Consider the following 19,530-nt stretch of genomic DNA (forward strand, 5'->3'; position numbering starts at 1 on the left):
AAAAGAGGACAAAAAAATACAGTCAAATAATTTAATTTGGCCTGAAAGAAATTATTGGCTGGCCGACCTGTTTTTCTAGCTACCTACCCAGCTACCTGCATATTCTCTGCCCGGTGCTCTCATTATGCATGACCAGTCTTCCACCAGTGGCCTGTAATACGAACCTTGATTAGTGGGTTAGCGCGGTATGTTGCGCTCAAAGCCTGGGTTAGCTGGGACATGAGCGTCGATCCCTTTTAGCGTCACTGTTTCACCATGATGACTTATGTTCTTAACCAAACCTGGTCAGGAGCAGGTATTCAGCTAATTCTATCGGGTTAGATTGGCGTGCGTAGCTTCCTAGCCCCTCCTTTGACAATGGCGTCACCATTACTGGGTGTTCCCACGGACCTCGGAGGCCGTATCGTACAGGGGTCTCTCCGACAGAGGCTCTTTCGGGACCAATCCCTTGGCATTGCCTGAGAATATTCCTGATGAGAGATACAGGTTCTCATCAGAGGGTATTCTCTATTTGATCGTCCTTGTCTAAATCATTCGGGAGTGTGCAAATTATTCTAAAGAGGTCTAGACCAGGGGTTTTCAAAGTATGAGAGAGTGAGCCCCCCCTCAGAGAACAAATTTCAGCTGAGCCCCCCCCCAAATAAAATGTTCTAAATCCCTGTTTTGAAAGATCTTTTAATTATTTTACACATTTTAAACATCTGATCATATTTTAAACATCTCTGATCATATGTTACACATTTTAAACATCTTTGATCATATATTTTTTTAAACATTTTAAACATATTTTTGAAACATTGTAAACATCTTTGTGCGTTTTTAAACACATTTCTTAACACATTTTAACATCTTTATCTAAGCATGTTTTTGCTTAACGTTTTTGAAATACTTTTGAACATCTTAATCTATAAACTGCCGGTTTAGCCTCCTTTTTAGCTCAGCTCAACTTTAGTGGGAGCAATGAGTTTGCGTAGCTGTGTTCAAAATCGTTCCCCATCACGGATATAGTGCACTATATAGGGTGCTCGCCATTTTGTTCTGGTCTTCGAATTCTCAGTGGTACATTTCACGCACTATAAAGTAGACTTAAAATACCCAAAATTTGAGTGAACATACGATGTTCCCTACACGTTACTCCCGTATACCACAATGCAATGCGGTCGTGTTTTTCCGGTGAAGAAGCTGAATAATAACGAAAACGTATACATTTAATGATGGAGTCTACGGCTTTCGTTTAGAAATGTCAACAATTTATTTTGGATTTAACATAGAAAATATAACATTCAAAATTTATTTAAAAAAAACTTGATCAAGGAAATGTAACATTCAACATCAATACAACCTCCAGTTTTCCTCGTGGGTGCCCGGTTTGTTTACATGATGTGGGCGCATCTGTCTGCGTCACACAAATACCCGGCGCATTTACTGACGCAAATGACGTTTAGAAATGTTCAGCGTAGTGTCCGAATTCTCGTTTGTTCGTTCCCTATATAGTGCACTATATCATAAACACTATATAGCGAGTGAGTGAATAGGGAACGATTTTGAACACAGCGCGTCTTCGCTGTGAAGACGCGCTGTGTCTGTTTTTTCTGTTACTTTTTCTGGTTTATTTTTTTCTCACGTCGCGCCCCCCCTGAAGAACTCGGGCGCGCCTTACTTTGAAAACCACTGGTCTAGACTCTGTGCGCAGCCCCGCCTTCTCCAGTGAATCAAGAAAGCCCGCGCCGTGACAAACAGGTTTTTTTAAATCAAAAACTCAACTTCACTATCGCACCAACGTGAACCGCTTGCCGTCATGTTTATTGTTTAATGGCAAAGAAGGGTCGCATGGACTATACTTCATCCAGCTCAGGTTGCGTAGCCGTGCGTGTGCGCGTGTCGGCTCATTAGCATCTGTACTGTGGCCTGAGCACACCTCCCAAGTGTGCTCAGGCCACGGAATGCAAGTGGACTTGAGTACGGTTGGCGTGCTCACACTAGCCAAACGATCTAGACTTGAGCACGGTACAGGTGTGAAACGGACTTGGGCACGGTACAGATGGCCTAGTGTGAGTGCGCCCTTATACTAATCCAGTACGCCACCGGCGCTACCTCTCAGCGGTTGAAAACATATGCGATGCATTTCTTACATAGGGTCAGGGGCGTAGGAATGAGTTTAACATTGGGGGGGACACATATCGGAAACCTGACAGATCCGGTATAATTTTTAGGTGGGACAAATGCGCCTGTCTCCGATATTGGAGGGGACACGTCCCCTCCGTCCCCCCCGGTTCCTACGCCCTTGCATAGGGTGTATTTAAAGTGAATTCCCTAAATTATAGAATAAGGCAGGTTGGACGTTGCTTATGCATTTTGAGATCCTCATCACTCTATTGGAATTAATGGTGAACAATTCTGCATTTGGCATAGTTATTTTATAGACAATATGCAGAATCTTTTCACTTATACGCATTTATATAGAATGCTTGATCTATCCAGTTTGTAAAGGTGAGTTGCGTCTCGGTCGAGCCAGGTTTTCCCAAGAAAGCCTGTGTATGTTCAGCGAAGTTCGTAGTTTACCCCACAGATCTGTTGCTAAAGCTAGCTAGCTAGGCACACGTTTTGGGGAAGTGGCTTGGAGGGAGCCTCTTCCAGACCAACCTCACGCTGTGATTCCATAGAGAGCCGGTAGGTGAATGACAGCGAGTTGCAGCAAAAGAGAGAGAGAGAGATGTTGTGGCTTGGAGGGAAGTGGCCTGAAGGGATGGGTGGGACTCTTTCGATTGAATACCTTTAAAAATCTAGCTTCTTACAAATTGCCTGCTCCAACTTCAACAGCTGTGAACCATTAGCATATATTTTCTGAATTGACATGCCACTACGGTAACCAGGGTTTTGTGTGGTCCATGGACCAAACCTAGTTCAAAGGTTTTTTTGTTACACCCACTCACCCACCATTAAACACCTATACAAAAGCAACATTGTGTTCAATGTTTACACATAAATAGACATGTTAGAATTTGATGCGCATTATGTTTGAAAGATATCGGATATAGGGCAGAGAGCTCCTACGTTGGGCAACCCCGGGTCTCTGGTTGGGGTTAAAAAGGGTTTCAAAAACCCGGCTTCAACTGTTATAAAAAAGGTTAGAAGAGGGGCACTTCCCCACTGCATGTCAACGTGTTCTCTCGCTCTCTCTGTCAATTCAATCAATTCAATTTTATTTGTATAGCCCTTAATCACCATTACAGTCTCAAAGGGCTTAACAGACCAAATATTTATGACACCCCCCTGACCCAAGCCCCCACAAGGACAAGAAAAAACTGTCTGTCTGTGTGTCTCTCTCTCTCTCTAGCTCTCGCTTTCGCTCTTGCTCTCTCTGTCTCTCAGTTTGTATGCTCCACCCACCCAGACCGGCTTTAACTCAGTGTGCACAGTCCAGGGCCAGGCTAACTGTTACCCTAACAGTTAATCTCTTCTCCATACAAAGCAACACATTGTCATGAAGGAGGCTTTGTTGCAACCTGCTAATCTGTCAACTTCACGCGCACTTTCTGCCTCCTTCAACCACATTGTAGAATGTCATCAGAACTTATGTCGCAACATGAACATGATACACCATCATGGTCTGTGGATACTCTGGCTGATAAGAAAATGTATTTTTGCCTTATAAAATGTCAGAAATAACCAGGATCTGCGTCATACTGGGAATTGCTTTGATCATGGCCTATGGAGAATCTAACTTAAAAATGTATTTTCCTTCCCCTCACCCATTCTGTCCCTCCCTCCCTCCCTCCCTCCCTCCCTCCTCTCCCTCCCTTCACCCACAGCGACACCTCCTCCCGCTCTTTTCTACTGTCACATGTCCCTTTCACAGTGTAGAAAAGTTTGTGGATCAGGACAGGCTTAACACACCGACACAGCATTGCCTCCCCAGCTGCAACGCCCAGACCCTTCCAGCCAGTGGAAGAGAGAGGTAGTCGCAGACTGCAGAGGGAGAGAGAGAGAGAGAGCAAGAGAGAAGACACTTTGCTAGCCTCTTCCAGACCGACCTCACGCTGTGATTCCATAGAGAGACAGCGGGCGAGTGACAGCGAATTGCAGCAAAGGAGAGAGAGACGTTGAGGCTTTGTTTGCAGTTGAGGTCTCTCTACCACAGCCCCTTAGGATGACCGAGAAACAGCTCCCCGGGATAGTGGTGAGTTTTTACACACACACACACACACACACACACACACACACACACACACACACACACACACACACACAGACACACATGACACATGAATATCTTTCTTTCCTGCTCTGCACACCTTCTAATGTGCACACGTTTGTCATGAACAATGAACTGTGTCAATGCACCCCCACTATAAGTACACGTCCCTATCTGGCCTGGGGGGCTGCTCTGCTCCCACGACTGGGTCCCAGGCAGGTGGCCTCTAGACTGGCCAGAGATGGTTGGTGGAGGGACATGACCTTCAGAAGTTGGAGGGAAAAGTTATATAAAGATTGTGCCGCCAGTGTGTGTGTGTGTGTTTGTATCCACCTGTTGGTACACTGCGTTTTCTACTTAAATGTAAGGGGGGGTTCTTTAGGTCGAGTCAACATCCCCCCCCCAGGACAGGTTGACACAGATCCAGGTAGTCCGGGTTCTGGATAGAGGGAGCACCTCAGGGTCCACAGTCCCTGTTTGCCCCCTTGGGTTCAAAGTGAGCAGTATATTGATTTTTAACGGAGATGCGCTGTGCCTTTTGAGCGATGGGTTTTTGTATCATTTGCACGTTCTCTGATTGTGCCAGTGTGTGTATGCAAAAACACACACACACACACACACACACACACACACACACACACACACACACACACACACACACACACACACACACACACACACACACACTGTGTTAGTTAGTATTCCTAAAGCAACCCCTTCCTTTTGTGTGGAGTAAACGAGTTATGTAGATTCATTCACTCCCTTGACTTAACTTGCCTTAACTTGCGTTGTACTTCACTTGAAGTTGACTTTGAGGTGATGTGCATACTAACCATATGAACCATAAAAATGTCTTAAAACAAAATGTCGCGCAAAGTCGCATTTCAAATTATGAACCTGCACTAACTGATTAGCCGCTATGTACTACTATTTATTTATCAAGCACTCACCTTCTGTCCAAACAGTAGTGTAGTAGTAATGAGCAGTGATTCACTTTTAAACAGTTACAACAGTGAATTTAGAGACATCATTTAGCAGCAGGTAGGGGTTATGGCTAGCCTTGCATGGCCAGACTATATGCTGCAGTCCACAGTGTTTATTGAGGGGCGCTGTCAGTCAACCTTACTCTGCAGGATGAGCTTCAGCCAGTCAGATCCAGAGTGCCATACATCCGAACTATTCCCCACTGGTGAACGTTACCGCAACCATTGACTTTTAAATATAAACCTCTTGCATTCACATGAAACATATGTACAAAGCAGTCTAACTATTATTTTATCAAGGAATCCATTGTAGAAATTTCATAAACGGCACTTTCTGATTATGTCATCTTCTAAATCACTCGCTCAGGATCACCGATTGGCTGACTGATGACTCATGCCAGACATGTATCTTGAGGCAAAAGCAGTGGTATGCTTGTGAGATTGAAGCTGGCTTTGCTAGGCATTGCTATCCTGGGTTAGGGCAAAAGAACTAAAGAAATCCTGTTTCTTTGCACAAGGGTGTTCGTTCCTGGACTTTCAATGTTACAGCAGGGATCTGTTGTCGGTGAGACGTGACTAAACAAAAAGGCAAAGATAATGGAGGATAATTGTTTTTTCTGTCCTGAAGGCCTGTTGTGTAGGTTGTGTCTGTCTGTGTGTACATGTTTGTTTATGTGTTTGTGTGCATGTGTTTGTTAGGGGTAAGATGAGGGCTTGGTTGTCAAAGCCTGCTGTCAGCCAGACTTTTCAACCAGATTCAAACAGTGTTAGTAAGCATGATTTCCAAATCAGCTTACAAATCTATTCCGATTTGATTAATATGTCAATTAAGATAGAGTTAGCTTTAGGTGACAAGATTTCTCTAGATTTCTCTCTCTCTCACATGGCTTGTTGCTTAGTAGTTTAAGGATTGTTATGATTTTTTAACAGCACGTGCTAGAAATGATATACTTCCATCTCAATTCTGTCCTATTACTATTGTAGTCAAAGTTAACGTCCTCATTAGCATTCTACTCAAAGTAAAAGTCCCCCATTACCATTCTATTCAAAGTAAATGTCTTTATTATCATTCTACTCAAAGCAAAAAAATATTTTGTCTTCAGCATTTAAAGTACTTCATGTTAACAGGGTATACGTTTAGTTAATAAACATCTTCCACGCAAACAGCCCCAATAACACGATTATTTGGCGCACACACAAACACACACACACACACACACACACACACACACACACACACACACACACACACACACACAGAGGGGGGCTTTCATGTGCGGGTGTGTGTGTCCGGTGGGGCTGTCGTCTTGGTCAGGGACGGTGATGTCAGCCGTGGCTTGCACTGACAACGAAGACAAAGTAGTCCAATCATTTTATGAAAAAAGGTTGAACAAATTACAACAGAAGCAAACTCAACTGATTTTGTAACCTCAATATGTCCTGAGTAAGGAAAAAAAGACCCAAAAAGTCCTGAGTAAGGGAAAATACCCAAATATACCCTATTCATATACCTATTCATTATTTTTCTCACGCTAATAGGAAAATAAATTAACCTTGAGATATCACCATGAAAATTACTGAGTTGATTACTTACATCAAGTCAAACAAAAAATGTATTACAAGTTATTTTTTAATTGTTTGTTAACATGGGCAAACGGGGCATAATCTAATTACGTATGTGCTAATTTGCATGAATAAGCTACAAAGCCAAAGTTCCTTTCCCCCAATTCCTTCTCAACCATGGCTGAGATAACCCCCACTACGAGTCTTGTGGAAATATCAGAGACGTCAGAGAGTCCGACGTGTTATGCGCCATAACACCAACAGCAGAACGGTTATCTAAATAACAAAGAATTGTACAACACTAGCGTTACAGTGTGTGTACACACACACACACACACACACACACACACACACACACACACACACACACACACACACACACACGTGGCCCTCGCACGGTCGTAGCTCATTGTTTCATTGGCGGGCCAAATTCTCTGGGCGTGCAAGGCAGAAAAAGGGAAGCTAACTTGGCCCCTTATGACGATATATGGGGCCATATTCTATTCATCACACTTATAACAGGCAAATACTATCATTCAGTAAAATATGGATGCATGGGTTATCGTAGGCATTGCAGTGCCATGAGAGTAATTCAAGTCAAGTTTGCTGCTGCTACCTTAGCTAGCTAACATAACTGTCGTGAAAATATTCACCAATCCTAAACTTGACATCTTTTCACCAATAATAGTTGTATGAAAGCTCAACACACATCCAGATGATCCCAATCAATTTATTTTATCACCAGGTATGTTTTATTAATGTAGGTTAAATTATCCATGTAGGAGTTGTAACAAAAGGAAATCTTTCTTACCTGACAGCTTAATGAGAGTTGATTGACAGTTGGGTTGACAGTTGACAATTGACAATATAATGAATGACTGAATTTCTGCACCTTATGGGGACATTTGTTGTACTCTAAGATGTAAGCAAGATTCTACAAGACATTTTCATCGGGCTTTACCCGATGTTAAGATCTGTTATGGTATTTATTTGTATTATTCTTTTTGTAAGAATTGTTTCGGGCGTTTTATGCCTTTAATCAGATAGGACAGTAGAGAGCGACAGGAGGCGACCACGGGGCGGGAATCCGGCCCGTGGTCGGATCCGGCATACCACAACGGGCCGGGGCCCATTGTTTCAAAAAACTTGTAATACATTTTTTGTTTGTGTTGATGTAAGTAATCAACTCAGTAATTTTCATGCTGATAACTGAAGGTTAATTTATTTTGCCTATTCGCGTGAGAAAAATAATGAATAGGCGAATGAATAGGATATAGTTTGGTCTTTTTCTAAACTTTCCCCTATTGGGAATCTTCTGGGTTTTTTTTCCCTTACTTCGGACATATTGAGGATACAAAATCAGTTGAGGTGCACTTCTGTTGCAATTTGTTCAACCCTGAGGAAATCCCATTCTAACCCATTCTCTCTCACTCTTCCTCTCTCTCTTTCTCTCGCTTTGCTTAAAAATTACGACCATGTGTTTAGTGGCGCTCTCTTCCAAAATGGCCTCCTCCACCCCTTCCGTCCCCCCCCACCCACGGGTCCAGATGGTCCGGGCGGACAGCACCCAGGTGATAAATATCCACAACAAGCCAAAAAGCAGGAGCCGGGTGCATCCGGGGGCCCCCGGGCTGACGGTCAGCCGCTGCCAGGGCATGGCTGCCCTCTTTATTCTGCCCCAACTTTATTTGTTGCTGTTTGACGGCATTGAAACGCGCCCCCCCGCCCCCTCCCGCCGACCCGCTCCTCAATCTCCCCTGCCTCCTCCAGAGTGGGTCGCCGGTCGGCCTTTAGTGCTGAGGGAGAGAGCGTCGCGTTGGCCACCCGGCACGAGCGCTTTGCTCCTTCACCCGGCCACACAGCCGCTCTCTCTCTCTCTCTCTGTCTCTCCTTGTCTCTCTCTCCCTCTCTCTCTCTCTCTCTCTCTCTCTCTGTCTCTCTCTCTCTCTCTCTCTCTCTCTCTCTCTCTCCTTGTCTCTCTCTCTCTCTCTCTCTCTCTCTCTCTCTCTCTCTCTCTCTCTCTCTCTCTCTCAGGTTTATTTACTGTGAGTGTATAAACCGCACTGCGCCCCGTCTCAATTCGTGTCCGGTCGAGGACTTCATGGTCCATTACTGGGGAAGGGCCCGGGGGGGGGGAGGGGGGGGGTAAGGAGGACCCAGGAAGGGGAGGGGACCAACTGGTCCATAGTTCTGGAGACTCACCGCAGTCTTTTGTCCACCTCTAAAGACCCAGGAGTCCTGGGCCCCCTCCCCCCTTTGTCCCCACACAACCGGGCAAAATAGTGGAGAAAATATATATATTTTTCTTTTATACTTTACTTTTTACTGGAGTCAGTGTGAGCATCTTTTTTTAATCTCATATCATAAACTCTTATCCCAAAGTGGTGGTGCTACACAACAATCCCTACCAGCCATTTCCAGGCCTGGTCACTTCCATCATTTTCTATCTCAAGTCTCCTGAAACTAAAACTACCCCATGATGCAACTCCCAACTCTAAAATATCCATTTCAAAGCAGTGCCTTGCCTGTCTCCACCACTACCACCAGTATAATTTTACCTAATTGTTTTTGCTACGATAGGGTAGTGATTCCTTAACTGCCGCAGAACACACAAGGTTCCAGACATGAAACTGGGAGAACGAAAGGTGTTCCAGTGGGGGTTCCTTGTTATTCAGGAATGTGAGGTTCTTAAGCTGCTGTGACCCCAGAGTGTGGGTCTGTGTGGGGGGGGGGGGCGGGCGTGTGTGTGTGTGTGTGTGTGTGTGTGTGTGTGTGTGTGTGTGTGTGTGTGTGTGTTTGTGTGTGGTTGGGGTGTGTTTGTGTGTGTTTGTGTGCGAAACCAAACATATCTAAACGTCAATGCATCCATAGAAACAATTATTACCATTAACATAATTTACACCGACAAACACATACAAACACAATGTTAGAGCATCATGGACTAATTGTGATTTGTTTTGAGCCCTTGGTTGTCAAATTTAGGCCCAGAAATAGGATGGGGCCCAACCCCATGGACCTTTTTTAGACGTTCAGTGAGTTTGAGTGTGTGCTGTGTGTGTGTGTGTGTGTGTGTTTGTGTGTGTGTGGGTGCCTGTGTGTGTGTGTGTGTGTGTGTGTGTGTGTGGTTGTGTGTGTGCAAGTTCCCTTTGTCTGCTTTTCGCCGCATGACATGGGTTGGGAATGTTTGGCTTAAGATCATCTGTTCCTGTTGAAGCCTTTCAACCACTAAGTGATGTTGTTATCATTTATGTTCAGCCATCTGTCCGTGGTTCATGATTTGCGGTCAATCAGTGGAAGGGAGCACTTTCTCTCTTTTTCTCTGTGTGTGTGTGTGTGTGTGTGTGTGTGTGTGTGTGTGGTGTGCTTATGTAAGGAACATATTGCCAGTAGAGTTCAGTGGTACTCTGTAACTGTGCCGATTGCCGCTGGCCGGGGGGAGGGAGGGATGCGGGGTCTCAACAGAGGGAGAGAGACAGGGGGGGCGGGTGGGCTGGGAGGCTTCTGACCACTGACCCGGAGCGGTTGGCAGACATCAGAGGGAGCGTTGCCCTTAAACGGGGGCGGGGTCAAAGGACATCCAGAAGCCATACATGCATTCTAATTCACATTCACTATCTCTTCTTCCGCATTGGCTGCTGGCGCCCCATAGACTTGTTGTCGTCCACACCTCGACCTTTGCTTTCATCCATGCCGTCACCCAAATCGCAATTTGGGCCTTCATCCACACCTCCACTCAGGCCTATATCCATGGCTCCACTCACACCTCCACCCTTGCCTCATTCCATGCCTCCACCCGCACCTCCACCCAGGCCTCGGCCTATGGCTCCACTGACCCCTTCGCCTCAATCCACGCCTCCACCCACAGCTCCACTCACCCCTTCGCCTCCACCCACGCCTCCACCCACAGCTCTACTCACACCTCCACCCGCCTCCACCCACAGCTCTACTCACACCTCCACCCGCCTCCACCCAGGCCTCCACCAAGGCCTCCCCTGCCAGGGCCTTGAACACTGACCTCAGTAGAAGCTTGTTTCCAAGTAAAAGGTTGTGACGGACGCACGGACAAACACACAGAACAAACAACAGGTTCCACTCCATCAATCTCTTTTCTTTCTTTCTTTCTTTCTTTCTTTCTTTCTTTCTTTCTTTCTTTCTTTCTCTCTTTCTTTCTTTCTTTCTTTCTTTCTTTCTTTCTTTCTTTCTTTCTTTCTTTCTTTCTTTCTTTCTTTCTTTATTTTCCTTAATTTCTTCCATCCTATTTTTCTTTCATTCTTCCTCTCGAGTTCTCTCTTGATTTTTAGGTATTATGTCCATTGTCCCTTTCTCTGAACGAAATGGAAAGGAGAACTCTAGACACAGACAGACAGATAGACAGACAGACAGACAGACAGACAGACAGACACACACAGCTACATATGGGGTGAAAGGGCCTTTTGAGGTGAACTGATTTGGAAACAGTTGAAGATCAAAAAACACTAACACGCAACAGAGAGATTTAGGAGGCCTGTTGTTACGGCGATACAATGCCCTTACCTCTGTCCATCATTTCAAAGACTACAGGGCACACTACAGAGTCTGTGTGTGTGTGTGTTGAAAAGCAGCTATAGGCCTGGGACGAGGGGGGGTCTGTGCTTCTCAGGATCTCCTTTCACTTAGCCACAAACCGCCCCATGCGTTATTTATCACTCTTATTTCTCTCTCCCTTACTCAATCAATAGCTCGCTTACTCTCTCCTTCATCTTCATCATCCTCAACATGCTTAGATACACAAAGTAAGATGTGTCCTACTTTGATTAGATTCAGATGACTTAATTAATGGCGGCAGAAAGGGCTCATCATCTTATGTTTAACTCTCACGTTAGAAATGCTTTTTTTAATGTTCAAGAAAGATTGACGTCCCACAATACCATTTCCTCCACCATGTATTTACATACGTACCATATTATTACATATTTAGTCCATTGCCGATATCCATAAGCTACTTTAGATATAGATCTTGGTTTTGTCATGACGTCATCATGATTAGGAATTTCCACGTTAACAAAGAAATTGCCTTTACCGAATCAGCACAAATCAAATGCCTTCACCCTAAACTCAATGACACAAATCACATACATCACAACCGAGGTGGATTATCTCGGTTGATCAAAGTCTGTTGGGTCGATTATACTCGATCACCGCCATCATCCTCATCACCAACATCATCACCTTCATCATCAACATCATCATCATTTCTTCCTCTCCGTTGTGCTTGCGTCCGGTGACACGTGCATGTGTCCGTCACATGGCATCATGGCATCTGGGGCCCCATATGTGTGTTGGAAAATAAATAAAAGGAATATTTTGTGTACTTTTTCCGGCCCAATGTGTCGCCATGACCCTCCCCCCTCCCCCCTCTCTCAAGTGAGGTCGTCGCTCTCTCCCCCAGGGGGTGAGGGGTGAATAGGGGGGGGTTGAAGCCTCACGCTATTTATACAGGGCAGACAGCTGGGGCCCCTGCAGCCAATACGTAAGGTGTGTGCGTGCGTGCGTGCGTGCGTGCGTGCGGGCGTGCGGGCGGGCGGGCGTGCGAGCGAGCGTGCGTGCGAGCGTGTGTGTGTGTGTGTAACTTGACGATTACCCAAGCGTTTGAAACATCTCTGTGGCTCACTATTTTTTTACTAGCTTTATTCCTTTTCTCTGTCTCTCCCTCGTTCGGTCGGCCTCTCTCTCTCTCACTCTCTCTCTCTCTCTCTCTTTCTCTCTCTCTGTCACTTATTTTCTGTCTGGGGGCTTCAGGTCTCTGGCCCCTAGTGTCCAGAATGTCCTTACTTGACCCTATTTGGCCCCTGAGCAGCTCAGGTCGACCTGTCATAGTCATGATGAGTGACACTCACTCCTGGCTCTCGCCGTCTCACGACCCTGCCCTCCCGTTTTGTTTCTCACTTTCTCGCCCTCTATGACGTTGGGTTTCTTTTCCTCCCTTGATATTTTATTTTATCTTTGCTAATTCCTCCCTTTTTATTTATCCATTTCCTTCGCTCTCTATCTCTCTCCACAACCCTCTTTAACCTTTTGACATATTTTATGTTCTGGTCCTTACTTGGTTTCTTACTCTCTTTCTCTCTATCTCTGTCTTCTCTCTCTACGTCTGGCTGCCTCCTCTCTCCGTCTCTCTGTTTCTCTTTCTCTCTTTCTCTCTTTCCCCGTCTCTCTTTCCCCGTCTCTCTTTCTCCGTCTTTCTTTCTCTGTCTCTTTCTTCGTCTCTCTCTCTCCCTTTCTCCGTCTCTCTCTCTCCGTCTCTCTCTATGTCCATCTCTCGCTTTCTCTGTCTCTCTTCCTCTCTTTCTCCGTCTGTCTCCTCTCTGTCTCTGTCTATTTCTCTGGCTGTGTGAGGAGTCAACCAGATGGTTACCTTTTCAACTGACCAGATTTCTCCCCAAAACGTTCTCTCCGTTTGTACCGCAGGCCAAACGTCGCCCTGCTGTCCTCAAACTGTTTTTAGCCTTCCTCTGCTCCCCATGGAACCCTGCTGGCACCTTGAACTGCATGGCAAACTTCTCTTCATTCGTCCATGGCTGTTGACTGTTCAGTTGTTTAGCTGATGCTTTTATCCACAGCCACTTACAGGGGATTTATAAATGGATGTCAATACTGCAAGAGTAATGCACATGTGTGACGGTGGTCCGTGGACGTTTGGGGATTGAACCCAGTTCCTTTCAGCTGGGAGTCGAACACCCTTGCCGCCATCCTCCCTTTAATTTCTATCACCCTGTCAGAGTTCATTCTATCATAATTCGTTCTCTTTTTTGTGTCCCTCTCTGATTTTTTTGCCCATCATCTCTCTCCTGAGAGAGAGACAGACAGGGAGCTCAAAGACTTGAAATCAAAGCCAGACATCGCATTACATCACAGCCAAGCAAACTCAACCAGAGCCAATGTATAATTAAGTTAATTGCGTACAGAAATCGAGATGGAAGTAATGAGATGAGATGTAATTAATCAATCCCATATGAAATGGAAATGGGAAATGAGGGGGTTCCAGGAAAGTTACAGCAATTAGAAATATTTTAAAAGATCAAAAAACATGTACAAAGAAAATAATGCTATATTCTTGAAACTATAAATGATTGACCTTTCTAATAACTGAAGATTGCTTATAATGAAATGAAAAATAATAACTTTTATGAGACACTAGTCCCAATGCTAGCTTTTCTTATTTTGGTTCTTCCTCAAAATAGTTTGGGGTTAAAAATGTCTATGGTTCTACAACATGTTATATTAAAATATATTTCTGACAGGAATCTGCCGCGTCAAGTTTGCGGTCACCCACTGACACCGCCCGTGTTCTTATGTAATCGCCATGGCAACGCTGCCAATTCCAGCCCGCCGCTGTACTGTCTTGTCAGCTAGCTACATCCTAGTAATGAAACGATCAGTAGCCCACTCGCTGCTTGCTCGCTGCATTGACAAGCTGGCAGCTTCACGAACATCCAGCCCACAGTTAGCAGTTATTGTAGAGTTAATCTATGTATGGGAATATATTAGCAGAATATGTTTTATTTAAAGAAGGAGACACAGAGTCATGTTTGTGAAATAGCTAACCAAAGAGCTCAACGCGATTAAAAGGTTCTGTCATTGCTGACATGTAGGTGCAAATTTGCCATTTTAACTCATCTTGACAAAGGTCTATATGAATATTACTCTGTATTAAAGTCTGGACAGAGATACGTTTGATTTCATTCCCTTACAGGTTGTTGAGCAGTCAAATTCCGTCGTATCCTGCTATATGAGTCTCGATCAGTTGGGCTTCTGTGGATACATTCATGGGTGTAATTTAAGATGAAATCCGGATTCTGCCATCATTTGCTGTAATGAGTATTGGCAATATGTCTGAAGTTAATGAGAATGCCTTTAGGGAAGCGCTGATCTCTCTCTCTCTCTCTCTTACCCTTTCCTCCCCTCTCTCTATCTCCCCTGCTCTCTGCTATCTCTCTCTGCCTTACCCTCTGCTCTGGCGCTCTGTTTGTTCCAGTGATAAATTCAATCTAATTGAATGAGCCCTCTTCATTCTTGTTGTTTTGGCTTTGATAGCTACGATATGAAACACGCACGCATGCACGCACGCAAACACACACACACACACACACACACACACACACAAACACAGGGCCGGCATATCTGCAGGCCCTGTGTGTCAGATGAATAGGAGCCCCAGCAGACATCCACCCTGACTGGGGCCCCTACAATGGCCTGGCCCCTACACAGGTTCCCTCGAGAGCCCCCCCTCGCCATACTCAGCCCTGAATCAGGACCGTGAAAACCTCTTGTTTGTTCGGGAAGGGTCCCCGATGAAACCTTTCCCCACCACCCAGATAGTGAGAGAGAGAGCTTTTACAGCAGGGAGAGAGAGTGAGAGGGAGGTGTGTCTTAAAACCGTGTACATCACTTGATAATTAGTGTCAACTGAAGAACTATGCTTCAATGCTGTCGCCGTAGTAAAGGGTAAGATGGTGATCTGCAGTTCGTTCGTTCATTAAAACAGAATTGCAAGGTTAAACGCTTAACTGGTACGAACTTTGATTCTACATTCATTACGCTGAACTTTGCATAAAAGCAAAAATATTTTCTTTATAACTTTTCAGCAGAAAGCGCGGAGGACTAATGGACTAATGGTGGACTTTACAGACTTTACTACTTTAACTGTTTTTTTGGGGGGTTTTAATGATTTTAAACCATACCGTTTCCTTATTCTAAGTTTTTCTTATATTTTTCTCTTTTTTTATGTCATGAACCCAAGACCTCCTCCTTTTTATGGGCTTTTCCCCCTGTCCTCACCAAGTAGCGTAGCAAAGGCCAGAGCTCGACATCTCTTCCATCCATTTTTATTCCCGGTTAATCACGTTTGACCGCCCAATTGCGCACGCAGCCCCCAGGCACACAATGTTGTTTTGCCCGAGGCGGTTTGCCAAGGCCTCCCGCATTTTTTAAGTGGCCACGATTTTCGCGATGTTTTGCCGTGGACACAAGGAGGGTCCGCAAGGATGGGTCCGTAATCCCCCTTGCGTTGCGTCGACTTGGAACCATAACAGAGCCTTCGCACTACACTCCACACTTAGTTCGGCTTTCGACTGTGATGTACAGTCTGTTGTTTCCTGCCATGCTTTCTGGTGCGTAGCGAAGAAACACTAACTTTACATCCCCAAAATGATGATCTAGCACCATTTCCCACAGGAGGAGACAAAGAACAAACTCGTCTTGGATCACAACAAAATGAGAGCCCATCTTAAATGGACGCCAGCGACCGGAAGCACATGTCCCCTCACTCTACCGCAGAATCCACTCCCTCATCAGTATTTCAATGGCGCTGTCATCTGTCGTTTTATAAGACGCAATCACAACACCCGGGAGGGTCTCTTTCACTTTAACTACTATTATTCTGTATGGTGGTCCAGTAGTGGCCCTCCGCGGCGCAGACACCTCCTCTTCGCCGACAGTGAAAGGAGACGGTGATGGGAGCAACTCCAACGGAGGTCACCGTGAGACCCCCCAGTGTTTGTCGCCCCTCGACACTTGACAGACAAATGAATCGCATCCTGTCCGGCTTGTCCGTCTCGTAGTTTAAAACTCTTCTGAGGGTAAGGGGGTGTCTGGGGAGGGGGGTGTCTACCACTCAAGCAGCGCCATCAAGAAGCCATTAGGCATCAAGCCAGTTGTCTGTCAAGTGGGAGACGGGGGCGCTAGCTAGTAAGCTCGCTAGGGTTAGCGATGCGGAGGTAAAGGCATGGCCACCCTCTCCTCTGTCTCCTCATAGTTGTGTACATCTACCGTGTGACCGGTGTTTTTTAATTGAATTTTGTTTATAGCTTATTCACACACCCTCTCCTATTGTGATGCACTTTCCTTTCTCTCACCCTTCTTTTGTCTCCCTTCCTCTCCCTTTTCTCCCTCACTTCCTCTTCTTCTCTCCCTTAATTCTTCTCCCTTTTCCTTCCTCCCTTTCGCTCCCTTTCTCTCTCCCTTTTCTCCCTCACTTCCTCTTCTTCTCTCCCTTAAATAGTCTCCCCTTTCCTCTCTCTCTCTCTCTCTCTCCCTCCCTTCTTTCCCCTCTCCTCCTCCCTCCCCTCCTCCCATCTGGTTTGTGTCTTAAAAGCTGTATACCATCGATACAGGGACACCAATGAGGTGGGTGCTAGGTGTGTGTATATGTGGGTTATTAGATTTCAGAGGAATCCAAACAGTCTTTCTTCATGAGACCCAAAACAGAGAGACTAGCGAAGGAGACAACACACACACACACACACACACACACACACACACACACACACACACACACACACACACACACACACACACACACACGAGAGAGAGGACAGAATCACACCGGCTGTGCAGAGTTTCAGGACTGTACTGCAGCCCTCCCCCCTTGGGTGTGATGCGACATTGCGAAAGCCATCGGGGGAGTCAGGGAGACGGGGGAGAGAGGGGGGATGGGGTGGAGGGGGGACAGGGGGGGACAGGGGGGGACGAGGATTTGGAAGAGTCAAGTTCAACTGAAAGAGAAACTTGTTGGTGGTCCGTGAAGTTTCAGCAGCTCCACTGAAAACAAACGAAAGAAATGAGAGAGAGACCTAGTGAGAGAGAGAGAGAGAGAGAGAGAGAGAGAGAGAGAGAGAGAGAGAGAGAGAGAGAGAGAGAAAGGCACAGTGAAAGGCACATGCACTTTTTCTTTTTTGCTGTGCGGAGAGAGAGGGAGAGGTAGAGAGACAAAGAATAGCTTGGGAGAGAGATTTTGAGGGTGAGAGAGAGAACTTGGATCACACAACTATCCAACACCCACATCCCCCCTCCCCTCCTCCACCATCACCATTACTTCGGGAGGTTTAAGTAGAAGTTGAGCCCCTCGATCCTCCCCCTTTCTCCCCCGTCCCCCCTCTCTCTCCACACACACCTCTCTCTCTCTCTCTCTCTCTCTCTCTCTCGCTCTGTATTCTGCCTATGTCCTGGAGTGACAAGGAGCTATTCATCGCAGCCGCGGAGAGAGATTGTGGTTCCCCTCGCAGCCAATGGGGCGGTGGGATGCACTTTCTTAAAAAACGGTGAAATACAACTTGGAAGGGGACAGGGAGGGAGGGAGGGCGAGTGAGAGGGAGGGAGAGAGAGAGAGGGAGAGAGAGATAGAGAGAGACGGTGGGAGGAGGGGGCAGGGGGAGGAATTTAAAAAAAAAAGTGAGGAAAGGGAGAGATGGCTAGCGAGAACGCAGGGAGTGGGACAGCAGGAAGCGGAGGAGGAGAGGGAGGGGGAGGTGGAGGGATGGAGCAGGCGACCATGCCGAATGAGGGGGGGGGGGGTACGGAGGGGAGGGAGGCGAGAGGAAGCAGAGCGGCATTAGATTAAATGAGGTGAGAGTAATTCAGGCATTAATCAAGCCGGGGCAAAAGGGAGGGTGTACTTTTTCTTTTTTCCTTTTTTTTTCGACACAGACCCCTCCCCCCCCACCTCCTCTTCTTCTTCCTCCTCCTCCCCCCTCCCCCCCCCCCCCCCCCACTGCCCGCCCTCCACATCCACTTCCCCCCCCACACACCCCCCATCGTCCCTTTGCTCCGCTGTGCTGGAGAGAGCGAGAGACAAGGTGTGAATGAGGGGAAGCCTGCGTTGGAGGCTTGCACAAGCAGGGTCACAGCATCTGAAACATGGCCGCGTCCAGCACCAATGTCCAGTCTGCAGCCGACCAGGTCAGTGCCACAGCGGTTGCCGTGCTGGTTTCCTTGTTGTTTGTTGTTGTTTTTTTTCCAGCCGCGATGGAGGAAAGCTTAGGTGCTGTTGTGCTATTGTTGTTTCTTTGTTGGGGTTGCTGTCGTTTTTTGTCGCTCTGCTGTTTCACCCACACCGAGTTTGTGGATCTGGCGTTGGATGTGTGGCATAGCAGAGTATTTCTCTGTTTTTATTGTGTTATTTTTGCTTTCGTTCCACGGGGGTGGAGGGACACTTAATTGGGAAAAGATTTGCTCGGCTGGGAGGGTGTAGAAAGTATATTGGTAACAGTTGAGTCTTACTCTTTAGTTCCATTCACATGTATGCCTTTCAGATCATCATTCGGAAGTAGTTAGCAACGCTTTTTTCCCCCTTCTTTAAGTGAGTGTATGCAATTGCATGTGTGTGTGAGTGTGTGTGTGTGTGAGAGTTTGTGTGTGTGTTTTTCGGGGGGGGGGGGGGTGGGTAATTAAAGCAACAATTGTTTGTGCCTTTCCGCGGAGCTGCCCTGGCGACCGTGCAGCGCCCCGAAAGAATTGAATTCACCAAAACCATTCCATTGTTTCCGCCGCCTTATTTTTCGGCCATCATTCAAGGGGGTCTCTGACGACTCAATACCCCCCCGCCCCCTCCTCCTCCAGCTCCCGCGCCATGTTGGGGTGGGGGCGGAGGTTTGGGGGCAGTGGGGGGCGCGCAGCTCTTTAAAAACCCGTCCACGTGTGGAGCCCCTGAAAAGTTTTGTCAGGAGTAATTGCAGTGGGAAGGCCGGTGGGCCGAGCCGCACGGAGACCGGGTGCGCTGGGAAGGAAACGGGGCGAGTGGGGCCGTGTGTGTGAAAAGCCAATGACGGATCGGAGAAGAAGTGTCCAGGAAAAAAAGCGGGGTCCGATATTTATGGCCCCAGCACCTTTTGCATACACACACACTCGGTCTCTCACGCACACTTTCTAATTGAATAATGCGCTCCATCGTTTTTTCGTTTCGACTCGTTCCAAAACGTGCGAATGGTTTGAAGTTATACACTTAACTTCCGTTACGTTATACACTTAACTTCC

General features: G+C 46.5%; 1 protein-coding gene across 2 annotated transcripts in view; it reads left to right on the forward strand.

Annotated features, from left to right (window-relative positions):
• The first annotated feature begins 4,070 nt into the window (after nucleotides 1-4,070).
• Nucleotides 4,071-19,530, forward strand: part of slc6a9 (solute carrier family 6 member 9) — a 45,575-nt gene continuing 30,115 nt past the window's right edge. Inside the window, exon 1 of one of the 2 annotated variants that reach the window (XM_079750403.1) lies at nucleotides 4,071-4,180. In XM_079750403.1, the coding sequence (XP_079606529.1) occupies nucleotides 4,151-4,180 (30 nt within the window). In that variant the 5' untranslated portion in view covers nucleotides 4,071-4,150. Of the gene's footprint in view, nucleotides 4,181-18,331; nucleotides 18,457-19,530 lie in introns of those variants that run through there. The other variant, XM_079750402.1, reaches the window with a different exon arrangement.

This window comes from Pollachius pollachius (genome assembly GCF_949987615.1).
Source record: "Pollachius pollachius genome assembly, chromosome: 14".
Taxonomy (NCBI): domain Eukaryota; kingdom Metazoa; phylum Chordata; class Actinopteri; order Gadiformes; family Gadidae; genus Pollachius; species Pollachius pollachius.